The sequence below is a fragment of the Salmo trutta genome, chromosome 32, assembly GCF_901001165.1.
Source record: "Salmo trutta chromosome 32, fSalTru1.1, whole genome shotgun sequence".
NCBI classification, from domain to species: domain Eukaryota; kingdom Metazoa; phylum Chordata; class Actinopteri; order Salmoniformes; family Salmonidae; genus Salmo; species Salmo trutta.
The window spans coordinates 39324000-39349239 of record NC_042988.1 but is presented as its reverse complement, the minus strand read 5'-3'; the positions used below and the strand labels follow the sequence as shown (position 1 = coordinate 39349239).

Below are 25240 nucleotides of genomic sequence, written 5' to 3'. Positions count from 1 at the left end.
GTTACTGTAGAGCTGAGGCGACTACCAACCACATACACTAACAGTTACTGTAGAGCTGAGGCGACTACCAACCACATACACTAACAGTTACTGTAGAGCTGAGGCGACTACCAACCACATACACTAACAGTTACTGTAGAGCTGAGGCGACTACCAACCACATACACTAACAGTTACTGTAGAGCTGAGGCGACTACCAACCACATACACTAACAGTTACTGTAGAGCTGAGGCGACTACCAACCACATACACTAACAGTTACTGTAGAGCTGAGGCGACTACCAACCACATACACTAACAGTTACTGTAGAGCTGAGGCGACTACCAAACCACATACAGTTACTGTAGAGCTGAGGCGACTACCAACCACATACAGGTACTGTAGGGCTGAGGCGACTACCAACCACATACAGTTACTGTAGGGCTGAGGCGACTACCAACCACATACAGTTACTGTAGGGCTGAGGCGACTACCAACCACATACAGTTACTGTAGGGCTGAGGCGACTACCAACCACATACAGTTACTGTAGAGCTGAGGCGACTACCAACCACATACAGTTACTGTAGAGCTGAGGCGACTACCAACATAAACCATACACTAACAGTTACTGTAGAGCTGAGGCGACTACCACCACATACACTAACAGTTACTGTAGAGCTGAGGCGACTACCAACCACATACACTAACAGTTACTGTAGAGCTGAGGCGACTACCAACCACATACACTAACAGTTACTGTAGAGCTGAGGCGACTACCAACCACATACACTAACAGTTACTGTAGAGCTGAGGCGACTACCAACCACATACACTAACAGTTACTGTAGAGCTGAGGCGACTACCAACCACATACACTAACAGTTACTGTAGAGCTGAGGCGACTACCAACCACATACACTAACAGTTACTGTAGAGCTGAGGCGACTACCAACCACATACACTAACAGTTACTGTAGAGCTGAGGCGACTACCAACCACATACAGTTACTGTAGAGCTGAGGCGACTACCAACCACATACACTAACAGTTACTGTAGAGCTGAGGCGACTACCAACCACATACACTAACAGTTACTGTAGAGCTGAGGCGACTACCAACCACATACACTAACAGTTACTGTAGAGCTGAGGCGACTACCAACCACATACACTAACAGTTACTGTAGAGCTGAGGCGACTACCAACCACATACAGTTACTGTAGAGCTGAGGCGACTACCAACCACATACAGTTACTGTAGAGCTGAGGCGACTACCAACCACATACAGTTACTGTAGAGCTGAGGCGACTACCAACACTGCTCTACAGTTACTGTAGAGCTGAGGCGACTACCAACCACATACACTAACAGTTACTGTAGAGCTGAGGCGACTACCAACCACATACACTAACAGTTACTGTAGAGCTGAGGCGACTACCAACCACATACAGTTACTGTAGAGCTGAGGCGACTACCAACCACATACAGTTACTGTAGAGCTGAGGCGACTACCAACCACATACAGTTACTGTAGAGCTGAGGCGACTACCAACCACATACAGTTACTGTAGAGCTGAGGCGACTACCAACCACATACAGTTACTGTAGAGCTGAGGCGACTACCAACCACCTACACTAACAGTTACTGTAGAGCTGAGGCGACTACCAACCACATACACTAACAGTTACTGTAGAGCTGAGGCGACTACCAACCACATACACTAACAGTTACTGTAGAGCTGAGGCGACTACCAACCACATACACTAACAGTTACTGTAGAGCTGAGGCGACTACCAACCACATACAGTTACTGTAGAGCTGAGGCGACTACCAACCACATACAGGTACTGTAGAGCTGAGGCGACTACCAACCACATACAGTTACTGTAGGGCTGAGGCGACTACCAACCACATACAGTTACTGTAGGGCTGAGGCGACTACCAACCACATACAGTTACTGTAGGGCTGAGACGACTACCAACCACATACAGTTACTGTAGAGCTGAGGCGACTACCAACTACATACACTAACAGTTACTGTAGAGCTGAGGTCACTACCAACCACATACACTAACAGTTACTGTAGAGCTGAGGCGACTACCAACCACATACACTAACAGTTACTGTAGAGCTGAGGCGACTACCAACCACATACAGTTACTGTAGAGCTGAGGCGACTACCAACCACATACAGTAACAGTTACTGTAGAGCTGAGGCGACTACCAACCACATACACTAACAGTTACTGTAGTGCTGAGGCGACTACCAACCACATACAGTAACAGTTACTGTAGAGCTGAGGCAACTACCAACCACATACACTAACAGTTACTGTAGAGCTGAGGTGACTACCAACCACATACAGTTACTGTAGAGCTGAGGTGACTACCAACCACATACAGTTACTGTAGAGCTGAGACGACTACCAACCACATACAGTAACAGTTACTGTAGAGCTGAGGCGACTACCAACCACATACACTAACAGTTACTGTAGAGCTGAGGCGACTACCAAGCACATACAGTTACTGTAGAGCTGAGGCGACTACCAACCACATACAGTTACTGTAGAGCTGAGGCGACTACCAACCACATACAGTTACTGTAGAGCTGAGGCGACTACCAACCACATACAGTTACTGTAGAGCTGAGGCGACTACCAACCACATACAGTTACTGTAGAGCTGAGGCGACTACCAACCACATACAGTTACTGTAGAGCTGAGGCGACTACCAACCACATACAGTTACTGTAGAGCTGAGGCGACTACCAACCACATACAGTTACTGTAGAGCTGAGGCGACTACCAACCACATACACTAACAGTTACTGTAGAGCTGAGGCGACTACCAACCACATACACTAACAGTTACTGTAGAGCTGAGGCGACTACCAACCACATACACTAACAGTTACTGTAGAGCTGAGGCGACTACCAACCACATACACTAACAGTTACTGTAGAGCTGAGGCGACAACCAACCACATACACTAACAGTTACTGTAGAGCTGAGGCGACTACCAACCACATACAGTTACTGTAGAGCTGAGGCGACTACCAACCACATACAGTTACTGTAGAGCTGAGGCGACTACCAACCACATACAGTTACTGTAGAGCTGAGGCGACTACCAACCACATACAGTTACTGTAGAGCTGAGGCGACTACCAACCACATACAGTAACAGTTACTGTAGAGCTGAGGCGACTACCAACCACATACAGTAACAGTTACTGTAGAGCTGAGGCGACTACCAACCACATACAGTTACTGTAGAGCTGAGGCGACTATCAAGCACATACAGTTACTGTAGAGCTGAGGCGACTACCAACCACATACAGTTACTGTAGAGCTGAGGCGACTACCACCACATACAGTTACTGTAGAGCTGAGGCGACTACCAACCACATACAGTTACTGTAGAGCTGAGGCGACTACAACCACATACAGTTACTGTAGAGCTGAGGCGACTACCAACCACATACAGTTACTGTAGAGCTGAGGCGACTACCAACCACATACAGTTTACTGTAGAGCTGAAGGCGACTACCAACCACTTACAGTTACTGTAGAGCTGAGGCGACTACCAACCACATACAGTTACTGTAGAGCTGAGGCGACTACCAACCACATACAGTTACTGTAGAGCTGAGGCGACTACCAACCACATACAGTTACTGTAGAGCTGAGGCGACTACCAACCACATACAGTTACTGTAGAGCTGAGGCGACTACCAACCACATACAGTAACTGTAGAGCTGAGGCGACTACCACCACATACAGTTACTGTAGAGCTGAGGCGACTACCAACCACATACAGTTACTGTAGAGCTGAGGCGACTACCAACCACATACAGTTACTGTAGAGCTGAGGCGACTACCAACCACAATACAGTTTACTGTAGAGCTGAGGCGACTACCAACCACATACAGTTACTGTAGAGCTGAGGCGACTACCAACCACATACAGTTACTGTAGAGCTGAGGCGACTACCAACCACATACAGTTACTGTAGAGCTGAGGCGACTACCAACCACATACAGTTACTGTAGAGCTGAGGCGACTACCAACCACATACACTAACAGTTACTGTAGAGCTGAGGCGACTACCAACCACATACACTAACAGTTACTGTAGAGCTGAGGCGACTACCAACCACATACACTAACAGTTACTGTAGAGCTGAGGCGACTACCAACCACATACACTAACAGTTACTGTAGAGTTGAGGCGACTACCAACCACATACACTAACAGTTACTGTAGAGCTGAGGCGACTACCAACCACATACACTAACAGTTACTGTAGAGCTGAGGCGACTACCAACCACATACACTAACAGTTACTGTAGAGCTGAGGCGACTACCAACCACATACAGTTACTGTAGAGCTGAGGCGACTACCAACCACATACAGTTACTGTAGAGCTGAGGCGACTACCAACCACATACAGGTACTGTAGAGCTGAGGCGACTACCAACCACATACAGTTACTGTAGGGCTGAGGCGACTACCAACCACATACAGTTACTGTAGGGCTGAGGCGACTACCAACCACATACAGTTACTGTAGAGCTGAGACGACTACCAACCACACACAGTTACTGTAGAGCTGAGGCGACTACCAACACACACAGTTACTAGAGCTGAGGCGACTAACCAAGTTACTGTAGAGCTGAGGTGACTACCAACCACATACACTAACAGTTACTGTAGAGCTGAGGCGACTACCAAACACATACACTACAGTTACTGTAGAGCTGAGGCGACTACCAACCACATACAGTTACGTAGAGCTTGAGGCGACTACCAACCTACATACACTAACAGTTACTGTAGAGCCTGAGGCGACTACCAACCACATACACTAACAGTTACTGTAGAGCTGAGGCGACTACCAACCACATACACTAACAGATACTGTAGAGCTGAGGCGACTACCAACCACATACACTAACAGTTACTGTAGAGCTGAGGCGACTACCAACCACATACACTAACAGTTACTGTAGAGCTGAGGCGACTACCACCACATACACTAACAGTTACTGTAGAGCTGAGGCGACTACCAACACATACACTAACAGTTACTGTAGAGCTGAGGCGACTACCAACACATACACTAACATTACTGTAGAGCTGAGGCGACTACCAACCACATACACTAACAGTTACTGTAGAGCTGAGGCGACTACCAACCACATACACTAACAGTTACTGTAGAGCTGAGGCGACTACCAACCACATACACTAACAGTTACTGTAGAGCTGAGGCGACTACCAACCACATACAGTAACAGTTAGTGTAGAGCTGAGGCGACTACCAACCACATACACTAACAGTTACTGTAGAGCTGAGGCGACTACCAACCACATACACTAACAGTTACTGTAGAGCTGAGGCGACTACCAACCACATACACTAACAGTTACTGTAGAGCTGAGGCGACTACCAACCACATACACTAACAGTTACTGTAGAGCTGAGGCGACTACCAACCACATCACTAACAGTTACTGTAGAGCTGAGGCGACTACCAACCACATACACTAACAGTTACTGTAGAGCTGAGGCGACTACCAACCACATACACTAACAGTTACTGTAGAGCTGAGGCGACTACCAACCACATACACTAACAGTTACTGTAGAGCTGAGGCGACTACCAACCACATACAGTTACTGTAGAGCTGAGGCGACTATCAAGCACATACAGTTACTGTAGAGCTGAGGCGACTACCAAGCACATACAGTTACTGTAGAGCTGAGGCGACTACCAACCACATACAGTTACTGTAGAGCTGAGGCGACTACCAACCACATACAGTTACTGTAGAGCTGAGGCGACTACCAACCACATACAGTTACTGTAGAGCTGAGGCGACTACCAACCACATACAGTTACTGTAGAGCTGAGGCGACTACCAACCACATACAGTTACTGTAGAGCTGAGGCGACTACCAACCACATACAGTTACTGTAGAGCTGAGGCGACTACCAACCACATACAGTTACTGTAGAGCTGAGGCGACTACCAACCACATACAGTTACTGTAGAGCTGAGGCGACTACCAACCACATACAGTTACTGTAGAGCTGAGGCGACTACCAACCACATACAGTTACTGTAGAGCTGAGGCGACTACCAACCACATACAGTTACTGTAGAGCTGAGGCGACTACCAACCACATACAGTTACTGTAGAGCTGAGGCGACTACCAACCACATACCGTTACTGTAGAGCTGAGGCGACTACCAACCACATACAGTTACTGTAGAGCTGAGGCGACTACCAACCACATACAGTTACTGTAGAGCTGAGGCGACTACCAACCACATACAGTTACTGTAGAGCTGAGGCGACTACCAACCACATACAGTTACTGTAGAGCTGAGGCGACTACCAACCACATACAGTTACTGTAGAGCTGAGGCGACTACCAACCACATACACTAACAGTTACTGTAGAGCTGAGGCGACTACCAACCACATACACTAACAGATTACTGTAGAGCTGAGGCGACTACCAACCACATACACTAACAGTTACTGTAGAGCTGAGGCGACTACCAACCACATACACTAACAGTTACTGTAGAGCTGAGGCGACTACCAACCACATACACTAACAGTTACTGTAGAGCTGAGGCGACTACCAACCACATACACTAACAGTTACTGTAGAGCTGAGGCGACTACCAACCACATACACTAACAGTTACTGTAGAGCTGAGGCGACTACCAACCACATACACTAACAGTTACTGTAGAGCTGAGGCGACTACCAACCACATACACTAACAGTTACTGTAGAGCTGAGGCGACTACCAACCACATACACTAACAGTTACTGTAGAGCTGAGGCGACTACCAACCACATACACTAACAGTTACTGTAGAGCTGAGGCGACTACCAACCACATACACTAACAGTTACTGTAGAGCTGAGGCGACTACCAACCACATACACTAACAGTTACTGTAGAGCTGAGGCGACTACCAACCACATACACTAACAGTTACTGTAGAGCTGAGGCGACTACCAACCACATACACTAACAGTTACTGTAGAGCTGAGGCGACTACCAACCACATACACTAACAGTTACTGTAGAGCTGAGGCGACTACCAACCACATACACTAACAGTTACTGTAGAGCTGAGGCGACTACCAACCACATACACTAACAGTTACTGTAGAGCTGAGGCGACTACCAACCACATACAGTTACTGTAGAGCTGAGGCGACTACCAACCACATACAGGTACTGTAGAGCTGAGGCGACTACCAACCACATACAGTTACTGTAGGGCTGAGGCGACTACCAACCACATACAGTTACTGTAGGGCTGAGGCGACTACCAACCACATACAGTTACTGTAGGGCTGAGGCGACTACCAACCACATACAGTTACTGTAGAGCTGAGACGACTACCAACCACACACAGTTACTGTAGAGCTGAGGCGACTACCAACCACATACACTAACAGTTACTGTAGAGCTGAGGTGACTACCAACCACATACACTAACAGTTACTGTAGAGCTGAGGCGACTACCAAACACATACACTAACAGTTACTGTAGAGCTGAGGCGACTACCAACCACACACAGTTACTGTAGAGCTGAGGCGACTACCAACCACATACACTAACAGTTACTGTAGAGCTGAGGTGACTACCAACCACATACACTAACAGTTACTGTAGAGCTGAGGCGACTACCAAACACATACACTAACAGTTACTGTAGAGCTGAGGCGACTACCAACCACATACAGTTACTGTAGAGCTGAGGCGACTACCAACTACATACACTAACAGTTACTGTAGAGCTGAGGCGACTACCAACCACATACACTAACAGTTACTGTAGAGCTGAGGCGACTACCAACCACATACACTAACAGATACTGTAGAGCTGAGGCGACTACCAACCACATACACTAACAGTTACTGTAGAGCTGAGGCGACTACCAACCACATACACTAACAGTTACTGTAGAGCTGAGGCGACTACCAACCACATACACTAACAGTTACTGTAGAGCTGAGGCGACTACCAACCACATACACTAACAGTTACTGTAGAGCTGAGGCGACTACCAACCACATACACTAACAGTTACTGTAGAGCTGAGGCGACTACCAACCACATACACTAACAGTTACTGTAGAGCTGAGGCGACTACCAACCACATACACTAACAGTTACTGTAGAGCTGAGGCGACTACCAACCACATACACTAACAGTTACTGTAGAGCTGAGGCGACTACCAACCACATACACTAACAGTTACTGTAGAGCTGAGGCGACTACCAACCACATACACTAACAGTTACTGTAGAGCTGAGGCGACTACCAACCACATACAGTAACAGTTACTGTAGAGCTGAGGCGACTACCAACCACATACACTAACAGTTACTGTAGAGCTGAGGCGACTACCAACCACATACACTAACAGTTACTGTAGAGCTGAGGCGACTACCAACCACATACACTAACAGATACTGTAGAGCTGAGGCGACTACCAACCACATACACTAACAGTTACTGTAGAGCTGAGGCGACTACCAACCACATACACTAACAGTTACTGTAGAGCTGAGGCGACTACCAACCACATACACTAACAGTTACTGTAGAGCTGAGGCGACTACCAACCACATACACTAACAGTTACTGTAGAGCTGAGGCGACTACCAACCACATACACTAACAGTTACTGTAGAGCTGAGGCGACTACCAACCACATACACTAACAGATACTGTAGAGCTGAGGCGACTACCAACCACATACACTAACAGATACTGTAGAGCTGAGGCGACTACCAACCACATACACTAACAGTTACTGTAGAGCTGAGGCGACTACCAACCACATACACTAACAGTTACTGTAGAGCTGAGGCGACTACCAACCACATACACTAACAGTTACTGTAGAGCTGAGGCGACTACCAACCACATACACTAACAGTTACTGTAGAGCTGAGGCGACTACCAACCACATACACTAACAGTTACTGTAGAGCTGAGGCGACTACCAACCACATACACTAACAGTTACTGTAGAGCTGAGGCGACTACCAACCACATACACTAACAGTTACTGTAGAGCTGAGGCGACTACCAACCACATACACTAACAGTTACTGTAGAGCTGAGGCGACTACCAACCACATACACTAACAGTTACTGTAGAGCTGAGGCGACTACCAACCACATACACTAACAGTTACTGTAGAGCTGAGGCGACTACCAACCACATACACTAACAGTTACTGTAGAGCTGAGGCGACTACCAACCACATACACTAACAGTTACTGTAGAGCTGAGGCGACTACCAACCACATACACTAACAGTTACTGTAGAGCTGAGGCGACTACCAACCACATACACTAACAGTTACTGTAGAGCTGAGGCGACTACCAACCACATACACTAACAGTTACTGTAGAGCTGAGGCGACTACCAACCACATACACTAACAGTTACTGTAGAGCTGAGGCGACTACCAACCACATACACTAACAGTTACTGTAGAGCTGAGGCGACTACCAACCACATACAGTTACTGTAGAGCTGAGGCGACTACCAACCACATACAGTTACTGTAGAGCTGAGGCGACTACCAACCACATACAGTTACTGTAGAGCTGAGGCTACTACCAACCACATACAGTTACTGTAGAGCTGAGGCTACTACCAACCACATACAGTTACTGTAGAGCTGAGGCGACTACCAACCACATACAGTTACTGTAGAGCTGAGGCGACTACCAACCACATACAGTTACTGTAGAGCTGAGGCGACTACCAACCACATACAGTTACTGTAGAGCTGAGGCGACTACCAACCACATACAGTTACTGTAGAGCTGAGGCGACTACCAACCACATACAGTTACTGTAGAGCTGAGGCGACTACCAACCACATACAGTTACTGTAGAGCTGAGGCGACTACCAACCACATACAGTAACAGTTACTGTAGAGGTGGTTTCTTACCCCCTCTGGACAATGGACACAATAGCCCTGTTATATAGACTCGACACACAACTTGACAAGAAAACACCTCACTATTCAATATCTGTGTCCAGCAGCGGAGTTAAAACAAGTCAACAACATCCCAGTAATCACCCTCATATCTCTTTCCCCTTTAATATCTCTGTCTGACTGTATCAGTGTTGTTGAATGATTCTGCTGAAGACTTCTTGTCTTCTCTCTGATGGTGTCCACTAATGTCTATCGACCGGCCTGCTCTCCAGTATGTGTACTACTATGCCCTTAACTCATTATCAAGAACCTTTCAGCCACTTTACTGCTGCTGCTGTAAGACTACCAGAGGAGAGATAGGAGCTGAAATCATCCCCAGCCTTTTTACAACCATCTGGGAGTCCTTTGTTTTCTTTCTCACTCTATTTATCTTTCTCCTCCTGTCATCTCTCTACCTCTCCCTGTTTCTCTCTTTCTCTCTCTCTCTCTACCTCTCCCTGTTTCTCTCTCTACCTCTCTCTGTCTATGTCTCTCTGTCTCTCTCTCTCTGTTTCAGGATCATGGTGTTTGGGGTGATATCTCTGGTCCTGAGCTGGGGATCACTAGGAGCAGGCACTGCTACTGCCGTGGTGAGTGTCTGTTCTGTCCCGTCATCACCAAACATGCTCGAATTAAAAAACTGATTCAAGTGATCTCATTCTTCTGTTTTTGTGACGTCATGGTCAGGTTGTGTTCTGATTGCAAAATTATATATATATATTTCACTGGTTATAATCTGATTATCTGGCCAGATAACAACCAAACTATGACCTATCCTATACATACTTTTGTATAGATAGTGTATGTGGACACCCTTTGAAATGAGTGTATTCAGGTAGTTCAGCCACACCCATTGCTGACAGGTGTATAAAATCGAGCATACATCCATACATACGCCATATACAAACATTGGCAGTAGAATGGATTTAATGAAGAGCTCAGTGACTTTCAATGTGGCACCGTCATAGGATGATACCTTTCCTCCAAGTCAGTTCATTAAATGTCTGCCCTGCTAGCACTGCCCTGGTCAACTTTAAGTGCTGTTATTGTGAAGTGGAAACGTCTAGGAGCAACAAACGGTTCAGCCACAAAGTGGTAGGCCACACAAGCTGGAAGAACTTGACTGGCCTGCACAGAGCCTGACCTCAACCCCATCAAACACCTTTGGGATAAATTGGAATGCCGACTGCGAGCCGGGCCTAATCACCTAACATCAGTGCCCGACCTCACTAATGCTCTTGTGGCTGCAAGTCCCCACAGCAATGTTCCAACATCTAGTGGAAAGTCTTCCCAGAAGAGTGGAGGCTGTTATAGCAGCAAAGGGGGGACCAACTCCATATTAATGCCCATGATTTTGGAATGAGATGTTTGACGAGCAGGTGTCCACATACTGGCCATGTAATGTATGTGTGTCTACAGTATGTCTAGTCTTAGTGGGGTTAATGGGGCAGACTTTGTTAATAACAGGGCCATTCAGGATCCCTCTCCCCCCTCCCTCCATCCCAGAGAGGAGCCAGCATGGTGGGACTAGGATTATCCAGAGGCTGGGCAGTTGTGCTTCTGACGCAGGCTGGAGGGAGAGGCAGGAGGGAGGGAGAGGGAGGAGGGAGGGATTGAGTGACATGAGGAAATCATGAGTCTACATTTATTTGACCAGAAAATACACTGCAACAATATCACAACAATAGTCAGAATTACAGTAATGCATGCAATGTTGACATCACTGACCAGTTTATCCACAACCAGCCAGCTACAGAAACCATTGTGTCTGTGTCATTATGACACAACCTTCTGGCCTAGAAAAATGACATGACCTCTGACCTAAAATAATGACACGACCTTTTGACCTAGAATAGCATGATGCCACAGTAATAAGCATGCCACACTTCTCCAGCTGGTAATTGCAGAGTCAGTGTCTGTTGGGGGTCAGGATATAGGCTGCGTCCCAACTAGCATCCTATTCCCTACATAGTGCCCTTGTAGATAATAGGGCACCATTTGGGAGCCAGACACAGATACTGTGATGTGGTCTATGGAGATCAGGGTAGAGGTCAATCCCTAGTAGTAAAGTGTATTATCATAACTTGTCACCGGAACATTATCAACTCCCTCGTTTTTTCCCCTGCGTTCCTCATTCTCCTCTTCCGTTGATTTCTCCTCCTCAACCCAGATCATTGTTCTTCCTCCTCCTCCTCCTCAACCCAGATCATTGTTCTTCCTCCTCCTCCTCCTCAACCCAGATCATTGTTCCTCCTCCTCCTCAACCCAGATCATTGTTCCTCCTCCTCCTCCTCAACCCAGATCATTGTTCCTCCTCCTCCTCCTCAACCCAGATCATTGTTCTTCCTCCTCCTCCTCCTCAACCCAGATCATTGTTCTTCCTCCTCCTCCTCCTCAACCCAGATCATTGTTCTTCCTCCTCCTCCTCAACCCAGATCATTGTTCTTCCTCCTCCTCCTCCTCCTCCTCAACCCAGATCATTGTTCTTCCTCCTCCTCCTCCTCCTCCTCAACCCAGATCATTGTTCTTCCTCCTCCTCCTCCTCAACCCAGATCATTGTTCCTCCTCCTCCTCCTCCTCAACCCAGATCATTGTTCCTCCTCCTCCTCCTCCTCAACCCAGATCATTGTTCCTCCTCCTCCTCCTCCTCCTCCTCAACCCAGATCATTGTTCCTCCTCCTCCTCCTCAACCCAGATCATTGTTCTTCCTCCTCCTCCTCAACCCAGATCATTGTTCTTCCTCCTCCTCCTCAACCCAGATCATTGTTCTTCCTCCTCCTCCTCAACCCAGATCATTGTTCCTCCTCCTCCTCAACCCAGATCATTGTTCCTCCTCCTCAACCCAGATCATTGTTCTTCCTCCTCCTCCTCAACCCAGATCATTGTTCTTCCTCCTCCACAACCCAGATCATTGTTCCTCCTCCTCCTCCTCCTCAACCCAGATCATTGTTCTTCCTCCTCCTCCTCCTCAACCCAGATCATTGTTCCTCCTCAACCCAGATCATTGTTCCTCCTCCTCCTCCTCCTCAACCCAGATCATTGTTCCTCCTCCTCCTCCTCAACCCAGATCATTGTTCCTCCTCCTCCTCCTCAACCCAGATCATTGTTCCTCCTCCTCCTCCTCTCCCAACAATAAGAGAGGGAGAGAAATATTTGGTAATAGAAATATAATGCCAATAGATCATGACCATATAGATTACTTCTAAACTTCTAGACATGTCATTGTATTTCTGTGTGTATGGCCCTCTAGCAGTGACAGTCTGAATACTGGGGATTTTTTTGGCCTGCCAGTAATTGCTTATGCATGCACATCAACAGGCTCTCTCCCTACACACACAAGCACGCTCGCACACGCATGCACGTTCCTTGCTATCTGGGGTCCTTGATATCTTGGGACATCTAACTCTGAGGTCACCCCATTAAAGTTGAAATGTGAAATGGTAAGGGTTAAGGCTAGGGTTATGGTTAGGGCTTAGGGTTGGGATGTCCCAAGGATCCCGGATAGCACTAACCACGCACACACAGAGACTGTATGCCATGGTTGGTTCTGCTACGTTCAGCACAGGTTAAAGAGGCGTGTAGACTGTTATTAACAGCCCTCTTGTGTGATCTATAGTTGATTTACTTTGACAGGATGTTATTTTCTGTCAAGCCTCCATCGACTGTCTAATAAAACAAAACAGTCATTGAGATTCTGGGAAGGGATTTGAGTCTGAAGTGTTTATGACGGGTCCTCAATTTTCTTTGTTCTGTAAGATCACTGTCCATTTCGAATGGAGTTGACTCCAACACTGCACAGTATAGTGTCTTGTTTCCCCTGCAGGGCACTAGTAACTTCTGACTGTATAGTGTCTTGTTTCCCCTGCAGGGCACCAGTAAATTCTGACTGTATAGTGTCTTGTTTCCCCTGCAGGGCACCAGTAACTTCTGACTGTATAGTGTCTTGTTTCCCCTGCAGGGCACCAGTAACTTCTGACTGTATAGTGTCTTGTTTCCCCTGCAGGGCACCAGTAACTTCTGACTGTATAGTGTCTTGTTTCCCCTGCAGGGCACCAGTAACTTCTGACTGTATAGTGTCTTGTTTCCCCTGCAGGGCACTAGTAACTTCTGACTGTATAGTGTCTTGTTTCCCCTGCAGGGCACCAGTAACTTCTGACTGTATAGTGTCTTGTTTCCCCTGCAGGGCACCAGTAACTTCTGACTGTATAGTGTCTTGTTTCCCCTGCAGGGCACCAGTAACTTCTGACTGTATAGTGTCTTGTTTCCCCTGCAGGGCACCAGTAACTTCTGACTGTATAGTGTCTTGTTTCCCCTGCAGGGCACCAGTAACTTCTGACTGTATAGTGTCTTGTTTCCCCTGCAGGGCACTAGTAACTTCTGACTGTATAGTGTCTTGTTTCCCCTGCAGGGCACCAGTAACTTCTGACTGTATAGTGTCCTGTTTCCCCTGCAGGGCACCAGTAACTTCTGACTGTATAGTGTCTTGTTTCCCCTGCAGGGCACCAGTAACTTCTGACTGTATAGTGTCCTGTTTCCCCTGCAGGGCACCAGTAACTTCTGACTGTATAGTGTCTTGTTTCCCCTGCAGGGCACCAGTAACTTCTGACTGTATAGTGTCTTGTTTCCCCTGCAGGGCACCAGTAACTTCTGACTGTATAGTGTCTTGTTTCCCCTGCAGGGCACCAGTAACTTCTGACTGTATAGTGTCTTGTTTCCCCTGCAGGGCACCAGTAACTTCTGACTGTATAGAGTGTTGTTTCCCCTGCAGGGCACCAGTAACTTCTGACTGTATAGTGTCCTGTTTCCCCTGCAGGGCACCAGTAACTTCTGACTGTATAGTGTCCTGTTTCCCCTGCAGGGCACCAGTGACTTCTGTGTGTCTCCAGACAAGTTCATAGCGAACAGGACCAAGGAGTTCCTCAGTGCAGGTGAGGTACCTTCCAGTTCAGGTTTTACTAATAACAGTCATAGACACAGTGATTTATGCAAGTTATCTTCACAGTCCACACTGGCTCACACTGGTCAGACAGAACCACTGTTCAGACAGAACCACTGGTCAGACAGAACCACTGGTCAGACAGAACCACTGTTTCAGACAGAACCACTGTTCAGACAGAACCACTGTTTCAGACAGAACCACTGTTTCAGACAGAACCACGGGTCAGACAGAACCACTGGTCAGACAGAACCACTGTTTCAGAACAAATCCTATGTGTTAAGATGTGTTTATGTTGTCTTTTCTTTCTAAAATGAATGAACATAATTAGTACAGTGTGTGTTTGGGTTCATCTTCATTGGGATGAGCTTTGGTTGTTTGACTCTCTCTCTCTCCTCCCGCTCTCTCTCATGCTCTATAATCACCCTCCCCCTCTCTCTCCCTGTCTCTCTCTCTCTTCCTGTCCGTCTCTCATTCTCTCACGCTCTCTCTCTCCCCCGCTCTCTCTCTATCCCCATCCTCCTCTCTATCTCTCTCTCTCCCTGCCACTCTCTCTCTCGCCTCGCTCTCCACTTCCATCCATCTCTCGCTCTCTCTCTCTCTCTCTCTCTCTCTCCTCTCACACTCTCCCCCCTCTCCCGCTCTCTTGCTCTCTCTCTCTCCTCTCTCTCTCCACCTAACAGAAGTGACACACTACTACCTGTATTGCAGTCAGAATCTACCCAACCCTTTCCAACAGGTACTGAAATCGCGTTCTAACACACACACACACATTAATGATATTTTAGTTTTAAAAGTAGTTTTCCTTCATTAGTTTGATTAGTTCAGAAGCAGATGTTAATGAAAACGTCTGGGGATAAAAACAAGCAGCACTTCTAATTTTTAATGACTTCAAGCCCATAACAAAAATACACTTTGATCCAAGTCCATTTTATCTGTGGGGTTTGGAGATAATTAGTGGGGTGTAGACATAGACAGTGTGTATAGTCTGCCTCAAGGACTACACAGTCCAGACACACACACACACACAGAGAGAGACCAACCCCCCCTCCATCCCCAAATCCCTTGTATTTATTTACCATGCCGGGGATATAACGTACTTAAAGGGCAGCATTAATGGTCCGTGTATTGAGGTAATATACAAGCAGTAGATACACACACACACACACACACACACACACACACACACACACACACACACACACACACACACACACACACACACACACACACACACACACACACACACACACACACACACACACACAGCAGTATCCATTTAAAGCTTTGTGTTATGCCTTGTTAAGTAGACACAGATAATGTGCCCTCTTATGGCTGAGCCAATGGAAATATTGTCTTGTTTGTGCTAGGGATCAGATTGTTTTGGGGTATGTGGGGTAATCTGGATAATCTGGGGCCCTCCATCTGAAATGAACGTGTCTTCCATTAAGCGTCCATAATGACACACTTTATGACATATTTTCACTCATGTTTCCACACAACTTTGACTCTACAATTTATGTGTGTGTGCATGTGGTGTGTGTGTGTGTGCGTGCGTGTGTGTGTGTGTCAGTCTCTGACTATCTTCCAGAGGTCTCTGACCACCATGCAGATCCAGATACAGGGACTACTGCAGTTCTCTGTACCAGTCTTCCCTACTGCTGAGGTGAGTGACTGGGACAGATACAGGGACTACTGCAGTTCTCTGTACCAGTCTTCCCTACTGCTGAGGTGAGTGATTGGGACAGATACAGGGACTACTGCAGTTCTCTGTACCTGTCTTCCCTACTGCTGAGGTGAGTGACTGGGACAGATACAGGGACTACTGCAGTTCTCTGTACCAGTCTTCCCTACTGCTGAGGTGAGTGACTGGGACAGATACAGGGACTACTGCAGTTCTCTGTACCAGTCTTCCCTACTGCTGAGGTGAGTGACTGGGACAGATACAGGGACTACTGCAGTTCTCTGTACCTGTCTTCCCTACTGCTGAGGTGAGTGACTGGGACAGATACAGGGACTACTGCAGTTCTCTGTACCAGTCTTCCCTACTGCTGAGGTGAGTGACTGGGACAGATACAGGGACTACTGCAGTTCTCTGTACCAGTCTTCCCTACTGCTGAGGTGAGTGACTGGGACAGATACAGGGACTACTGCAGTTCTCTGTACCTGTCTTCCCTACTGCTGAGGTGAGTGACTGGGACAGATACAGGGACTACTGCAGTTCTCTGTACCTGTCTTCCCTACTGCTGAGGTGGGTGGATGGAGCAGCCGTCAACATCTGGTGCTCATGGTGACAATGTTCTCTTCTCAACATGTAAGGGCAGAGCGTTAAAACGCTGTTAAAGCCCTCATGGAGATGAATGGTCAAGTCCTGCATGTCTGTTTAACATGTTAGGGTTAATTAGTGCTCTGTGCCACTGTGTATAGAAGAGTGAAATGTTATCCTTAGACTAGTGGAGCTAGGAGGACACATGGAGTTACAGGAGGACGCATGGAGTTACAGGAGGACGCATGGAGTTACAGGAGGACGCATGGAGTTACAGGAGGACGCATGGAGTTACAGGGGGACGCATGGAGTTACAGGGGGACCCAGTGTTACAGGGGGACGCATGGAGTTACAGGGGGACGCATAGTGTTACAGGAGGACCCATAGTGTTACAGGAGGATACATAGTGAGGTGTGTTTTTCCTTACACTATCTTTATACCTTGTCTACAGAGAGATCTTCTGGGCATCCAGCGCCTGCTGAACTCTACAGAGTTCAACCTGAACCAGTTAACAGCCCTGCTAGACTGCAGGGGGCTCCATAAGGTGAGATGATTACCCAGACACGAGAGGACGTCATGGTTACAGTCAGAATGCGTCTGTAGAATGAGAACATACCCAGAGACACTTGAATGAAAAGACAAAAGGTGCTCTTAGGTTCTTTGAAATCCCCCAAAAACTATTATCTCACAACACTCCACTTTGTGACTATACCAGAAATAGAACAGTGAGGGTAACAGTGAGGGTGTGTTGTGTTGTAGAACTACCTGGATGGTCTGATGGGGGTGTGTTATGATGGGGTGGAGGGTCTCCTCTACCTCTGCCTCTTCTCTCTGCTGTCGGTCAGTGCCTTCTGTGTCATGCTGTGTGCCATCCCCCGGGCATGGACCCTCATCACCAGCAGGTAGGCACTGGTAACACTGTATCTGGTCTGTGTGTGTTCAACCTACCTGTAACCACATCCCCAACCCCAACCTTGACCTTTACACCTAAGCCTAACCAAATAAGGACTGGGAGATTCACGGCCTAAAAGATGTTTGCTCTAGTGGTTCTATTGTGTTTATTGGTTTCAATGAACAATGTTGATGTTGATGTTAGACCAGTGGAGGCTGCTGAGGGGAGGATGGCTCATAATAATGGCCGGAACGGAGAAAATGGAATGGCATCAAACACCTGGAAACCATGGAAACCATGCGTTTGATGTATTTCATACCATTCCGCCGACTCCGCTCCAGCCATTACCATGAGTCTGTCCTCCCCAATTAAGGTGTCACCAACCTCCTGTGTGCTAGAGGACCTGGATGTTGATGCTAGGGGGCCTGGATGTTGATGCTAGAGGGCCTGGATTGTTGACGCTAGAGGGCCTGGATGTTGATGCTAGGGGGCCTGGATGTTGACGCTAGAGGGCCTGGATTGTTGCTTTGGGCACCATTGTGCCCTTCCTTGAAATAAAACTAACAGAAAGCCTGGCTCTGACTGCTCTCCCCTGTGGTGATCTCAGGAACAGGGACTATGACGACATCGATGAGGAGGATCCGTTTAACCCCCAGGCCCGTCATATGGCCTTCAACCCCAGTAGAGCCAGCCATGTACACAGCTTCTGTAGCTACAGCAGCAGTCTGGACAGCCAGGCCAGTCCACACCCTCCACCACAGACTGCCGCCATCCTCCCCACCTCAGAATACATGTAAGTAGAGAGAGGAGGTGCGGTAGGGTGTCTGTGTCGGCCTCTGTCTGTGTGTCCCTGCCCGTATGCGTGTCCCTATCTCTGTCCATGTGTGTGTGTCTGGAATAAGCAGCACTGTGTTTGTTTTATCAGATAAGTTCTCTCTCTCTCTCTCTCTCTCTGTCTCTCTCTCTGTCTCTCTGTCTCTCTTTCTGCACCCCTCTCTCTCTCTCTCTCTGCACCCCCCCTCTCTCTCCTCTCTCTCTTTCTCTCTCTCTTTCTGCACCCCCCCCCCTCTCTCTCTCTCTCTCTCTCTGTCTCTCTCTCCTCTCTCTCTCTCTCTCCACCCCCCCTCACTCTCTCTTTTGCCCCCCCCCTCTCTCTCTATCTCTCCCCCCATGTCTTTCTCCTATAGGAATCAGGCCATGCTGTTTGGAGGGAACCCTCGATATGAGAACGTTCCTCTGATCGGGAGGGGATCCCCGCCACCCTCGGTGCGTTGGCCACTAACATTAGAGGCCAGGTCCCTCGTTCTGGAGGCTAGGTCCCTCGTGTGAGGATGTCACTGACATTAACATTAACAGTGCTCCGTTCTACTGAAGGACCACAGACACGCTCATATATAGAGTTACTGTGTGTAGAGCCAGAGGCCAGACAGGTCCCTTGTTAGATAATGGCATCAACACTAACACATATTGTACTGATGGACCGCAGACATTCTCCAAGACACCCTGCTGCCTTCACTGCGTCTACCATACAGTATCCACAGCCTGACAGAAACCTCCTGTGGGCAGCAGGTAGCCTAGCGCTTAAGAGTGTTGGGTCAGTAACCGTAAGGTCACTGGTTCAAATCTCTGAGCTGACTAGGTGAAAAATCTGATGTGCCCTTGAGCAAGGCACTTAACCCTAATTGCTCCTGTAAGTCTCTCTGGATAAGAGAGTCTGGTCCAGATTATTGGCCCAGTCCTAAATCGTCCCCTAAAACCTATGCACTTGTGATCCACCTTGCTATCTGATAGCCTATCTGGATGTTTCATCATATTGCTTATACCAATCAAATACTCTCAGATTTCCACTAGGGTTTATTTATGGGGTCGATTTTGGATTGGCCCTTCCACTGCACATTATGGTGAAAGACTGCTCTCTGCTGGTCATGGACTGAAATACCGACAAAACACTACATGCTCTTCTCTCTTGTGCCATTATTTGGCCTGATGCCGGACTGCTAATGACCCTAGAGAGAGAGGCTAGCCTGCTAATGACCCTAGAGAGAGGCTAGCCTGCTAATGACCAGAGAGAGAGTCTAGCCTGCTAATGACCAGAGAGAGAGTCTAGCCTGCTAATGACCCTAGAGAGAGGCTAGCCTGCTAATGACCCTAGAGAGAGTCTAGCCTGCTAATGACCCTAGAGAGAGGCTAGCCTGCTAATGACCCTAGAGAGAGGCTAGCCTGCTAATGACCCTAGAGAGAGGCTACTGTAATGTTACGGTATGGCCTGACTGGTAATATTACAGGATGGCCTGACTGGTAATGTTACAGTATGGTCTGACTGGTAATGTTACAGTATGGCCTGACATGTAATGTTACAGGATGGCCTGACGGGTAATGTTACAGTATGGTCTGACTGGTAATGTTACAGGATGGCCTGACTGGTAATGTTACAGGATGGCCTGACTGGTAATGTTACAGGATGGCCTGACTGGTAATGTTACGGTATGGCCTGACTGGTAATGTTACAGGATGGCCTGACGGGTAATGTTACAGGATGGCCTGACGGGTAATGTTACAGGATGGCCTGACGGGTAATGTTACAGTATGGCCTGACGGGTAATGTTACAGGATGGCCTGACGGGTAATGTTACAGGATGGCCTGACGGGTAATGTTACAGGATGGCCTGACGGGTAATGTTACAGGATGGCCTGACGGGTAATGTTACAGGATGGCCTGACGGGTAATGTTACAGGATGGCCTGACTGGTAATGTTACAGGATGGCCTGACTGGTAATGTTACAGTATGGCCTGACTGGTAATGTTACGGTATGGCCTGACTGGTAATGTTACAGGATGGCCTGATGGGTAATGTTACAGGATGGCCTGACGGATAATGTTACAGTATGGCCTTACGGGTAATGTTACAGGATGGCCTGACGGGTAATGTTACAGTATGGCCTGACGGGTAATGTTACAGGATGGCCTGACGGGTAATGTTACAGGATGGCCTGACGGGTAATGTTACAGGATGGCCTGACGGGTAATGTTACAGGATGGCCTGACTGGTAATGTTACGGTATGGCCTGACGGGTAATGTTACGGTATGGCCTGACTGGTAATGTTACAGGATGGCCTGACTGGTAATGTTACGGTATGGCCTGACTGGTAATGTTACGGTATGGCCTGACGGGTAATGTTACGGTATGGCCTGACGGGTAATGTTACAGGATGGCCTGACGGGTAATGTTACAGTATGGCCTGACTGGTAATGTTACGGTATGGCCTGACGGGTAATGTTACGGTATGGCCTGACTGGTAATGTTACGGTATGGCCTGACTGGTAATGTTACAGGATGGCCTGACGGGTAATGTTACAGTACGGCCTGACTGGTAATGTTACAGGATGTTGCTGTGAAGCAGAACCATTGTTCTAGTGCTGCTGTGTGCAGGGAGAGAATCAAAATCTTCAGAGTCAGAACACTTAGTCTCTTCTTACACGCACGCACGCACACACATGCGCACAAACGCAAGCGAGACTACAGAGCACTTAAGTCTGCACAGAAGTCAAGACAAGAGTACTTGTTGTTGTACGTTTGTTCAGAGCACAGGGTGTACTGTATACCCTGCCATGAGACGAGAGGCCCAGTGGTGGTGTTATTACAACTGAACAGCTACAATGTCAGCCGCTGTTTAATAAATGATACCGCTAACACACAGGGTCGATCTCTGGCATCAGGAAACAAGTGGGACTAGATGCTAGGAAGCTGTCTTTTAAACAGATCCAATTCAGATGTGGATAGATGAAACCTATTTATTTATGAAGTGTTTTATTTAAGTCATTTAGCAGACACTCTTATCCAGAGCGACTTACAGTAGTGAATGCATACATTTCATACATTTTTTTTCTCCATACTGGTCCCCCCGTGGGAATCGAACCCACAACCCTGGCGTTGTAAGCACCATGCTCTACCAACTGAGCCACACGGGACCACCGTAATATATTCCACTGGATGTTTTTAAGTTGTTGCCAATATGCAGTTGTCCATCCTATATTGTAAAAATATTATATTTTTGTACGAATGACAGAGACGAAAACCTTTTTGTGTGCCAATCATACTGGCCTTTTGTTTTTTCTACATGTACCATATAGGGTATAGGCCAGAGCCCAACATATCTCTTTATGCTGTCTTAACGAACCGTTTGTCATTTTACAATCCTAACTCATATTTTGCTTCTAACTTTATTTTTGTCTTTTCTTTTACTCGCAGACATTTAGAAACAGTAAGTGTTCTGTTGTACACTACACACAACCTTACTGTACCTTTACACTACACACAACCTTACTGTACCTTTACACTACACACAACCTTACTGTACCTTTACACTACACACAACCTTACTGTACCTTTACACTACACACAACCTTACTGTACCTTTACACTACACACAACCTTACTGTACCTGTACACTACACACAACCTTACTGTACCTGTACACTACACACAACCTTACTGTACCTTTACACTACACACAACCTTACTGTACCTTTACACTACACACAACCTTACTGTACCTGTACACTACACACAACCTTACTGTACCTTTACACTACACACAACCTTACTGTACCTTTACACTACACACAACCTTACTGTACCTTTACACTACACACAACCTTACTGTACCTTTACACTACACACAACCTTACTGTACCTTTACACTACACACAACCTTACTGTACCTTTACACTACACACAACCTTACTGTACCTTTACACTACACACAACCTTACTGTACCTTTACACTACACACAACCTTACTGTACCTTTACACTACACACAACCTTACTGTACCTTTACACTACACACAACCTTACTGTACCTGTACACTACACACAACCTTACTGTACCTTTACACTACACACAACCTTACTGTACCTTTACACTACACACAACCTTACTGTACCTTTACATTTCCCTTTCCTTTGTTAAGGAGGATACTTTCCTTTGTCGTACCGCTCTCATTCTCCTTCCACCTGTCTAATAAGAGGTGGTTCTAAGTCTTACTTGTAATTCTTAGTTCTAATTATTGCTCTTGTAACCCTACACCTCCGGGATGAGACTGACCATTATTAACCAATCAGCTATTTTGGTCCTGGCCACAATGTGACCTCTCTAAGCTCTGTGACCTCTGACCTCCGGCGATGTAGTGTCCTCAGTGTGTTAACCTGTGAGTGGAACTTTTCATGTGATGTGCCCTCCCGCCACTAACCCAAATTACGGCCACACGCCCCTTACCTTTGACCTCTGCCTGCCCTTCACCCCTGACCTGTGTCTTGCCGACTCCCCCGCTACCCTGTAGTTCAGAACACTGAGTCACACGACTCTCTAACATACCCACCACCTAATCAAAACAAATGTCTGAAAATGTCAGCAATTTTTTTCAAAGTTTGATTGATAGAAGAAACAAAATCTTTCACACAGTTATGTGATCTAACGTGTATTTTGTTCCTTCTTCCTGCAGTATTCTCCCAGAATGAGAACCACCTACCTGTCTATGACTGACGCACAGATCAGACACTTTGGGACAGACTTCCAACAGGTATAGCCCCCAACTATGGCCTACTGGTCCCCCTCAGGAAGTGTCTGTCTGGGACTACCACTGTACTGAGGAAGCGGAGTTTACAGATAACCCTGTCCATGGATGTCTCACCCTGCTCTCCTGGCCATCTGTTACTTAAATGCAGGAGGTATGGGGTCAACAACAGCTCATGAACACACTGATGCTCTCAAAGTCCTGTACTGTATGTGTAGAAACCAGTAGACTACATAGAACTCTGAGTGTAAAGTGCACTTGCATCTCTCCCCAAACAAACCGACACTTCAGTTATGTGTTTTCTTCAAATGTGAGTTTGTCTCGAGCCAGATCAGAAGACATGATTGTTATGGACCAAGTTAGAACATTTTATATTTTTTCCTGCGAGTGACGTCACCTTTGATGGATTTCAGGGGACCACAAATAACCAGATTGATTTCCTTCACAGCCATAGACTGTTAAATGGTTATTACATGAACTCTCTTCAGTCTTCCCCAACCTGTCATCACTATTACAAACTGTCATCTAACCAGTCTAGCATTCAGCTCCTCTTACACTTGACTACACAGCTCTTACACATTTGACACAACCCAAAGTCTTCATAATGTCTTCCCTCAGAATGATGAGTCAAACTTGATGAAAACGGATACTGTATTGTCACTTATCTTTCAGGTTATTCATTGATGTCAAGGAATAAGAAATATAATGGACTTATTTTTAAATGTGACTGGAAAACAGATCATTAATTGAAATGTGATGATGTCTACACTCTTAGAGAAAAAGGTGCTGTCTAGAACCTAAAAGGGTTCTTTGGCTGTCCACATAGGAGAGCCCTTTGAATAACCCTTTTTGGTTCCAGGTAGAACCCTTCTGGTTCCAGGTAGAACCTTTTGGGGTTCCATGTAGAACCTTTTGGGGTTCAATGTAGAACCCTTTCCACAGAGGGTTCTACTTGGAACTCAAGTGTTCTACCTGGAACCGAAAAGGGTTTTACCTGGAACCAAAAAGGGTTCTCCTAGGAACCGAAAGGGATTCTCCTATGGGGACTGCCGAAGAAACCTTTTAGAACCCTGTTTTCTAAGAGTGTACTCTATATGCATGTGTAAGGGGGACTGAGGAGAAAGGATGCATGATGATGTTTCTAAAGCCTTTATTTCCTCTAACCTGTTTCTCTCTGTTCTCCTATGCTGTGTCATCCTGCATGCTGTGTCCTGCTCAATTTTAGCCTGGATTCCCGACTGAATATCAGTCCGTTTCTTTATTGTGTCAGTGAATCATTGAAAGGAATAAAACAAAGCGATATTCAGTTTAGGTTCCATGCCAGTTCATTTCAGGACAACACCGAGGGCTCTCCGTAGCTTGGCATCTAAACGGAATATTGCTTCATTATTGTGTCACTTGAATCTGTGGCTGTGTTCCAATAATCTCTCACTTGTTCACTTCCCTGCATGGATTTGAAAGGAAATGACTGTCCCTCTAACCCGTGTCTACACCAATCCAATGCTTTTGAACTTGTAGGGAGTAG

General features: G+C 46.9%; 1 protein-coding gene across 3 annotated transcripts in view; it reads left to right on the top strand.

The window, feature by feature from the left end:
• The window catches only part of LOC115171886 (protein tweety homolog 2-like), a 70291-nt gene extending 45854 nt beyond the window's left edge, over positions 1 to 24437 (top strand). Inside the window, exons 6-15 of one of the 3 annotated variants that reach the window (XM_029729080.1) lie at positions 10561 to 10633; positions 14902 to 14971; positions 15663 to 15718; positions 16553 to 16645; positions 17697 to 17789; positions 18005 to 18147; positions 18745 to 18930; positions 19325 to 19403; positions 22389 to 22401; positions 23644 to 24437. In XM_029729080.1, coding sequence (XP_029584940.1) covers positions 10561 to 10633; positions 14902 to 14971; positions 15663 to 15718; positions 16553 to 16645; positions 17697 to 17789; positions 18005 to 18147; positions 18745 to 18930; positions 19325 to 19403; positions 22389 to 22401; positions 23644 to 23684 — 847 coding nt within the window. In that variant the 3' untranslated portion in view covers positions 23685 to 24437. The remainder of the gene's footprint in view (positions 1 to 10560; positions 10634 to 14901; positions 14972 to 15662; positions 15719 to 16552; positions 16646 to 17696; positions 17790 to 18004; positions 18148 to 18744; positions 18931 to 19324; positions 19404 to 22388; positions 22402 to 23643) is intronic. The other 2 variants (XM_029729079.1, XM_029729081.1) reach the window with 2 other exon arrangements.
• The last annotated feature ends 803 nt before the right edge of the window (positions 24438 to 25240 follow it).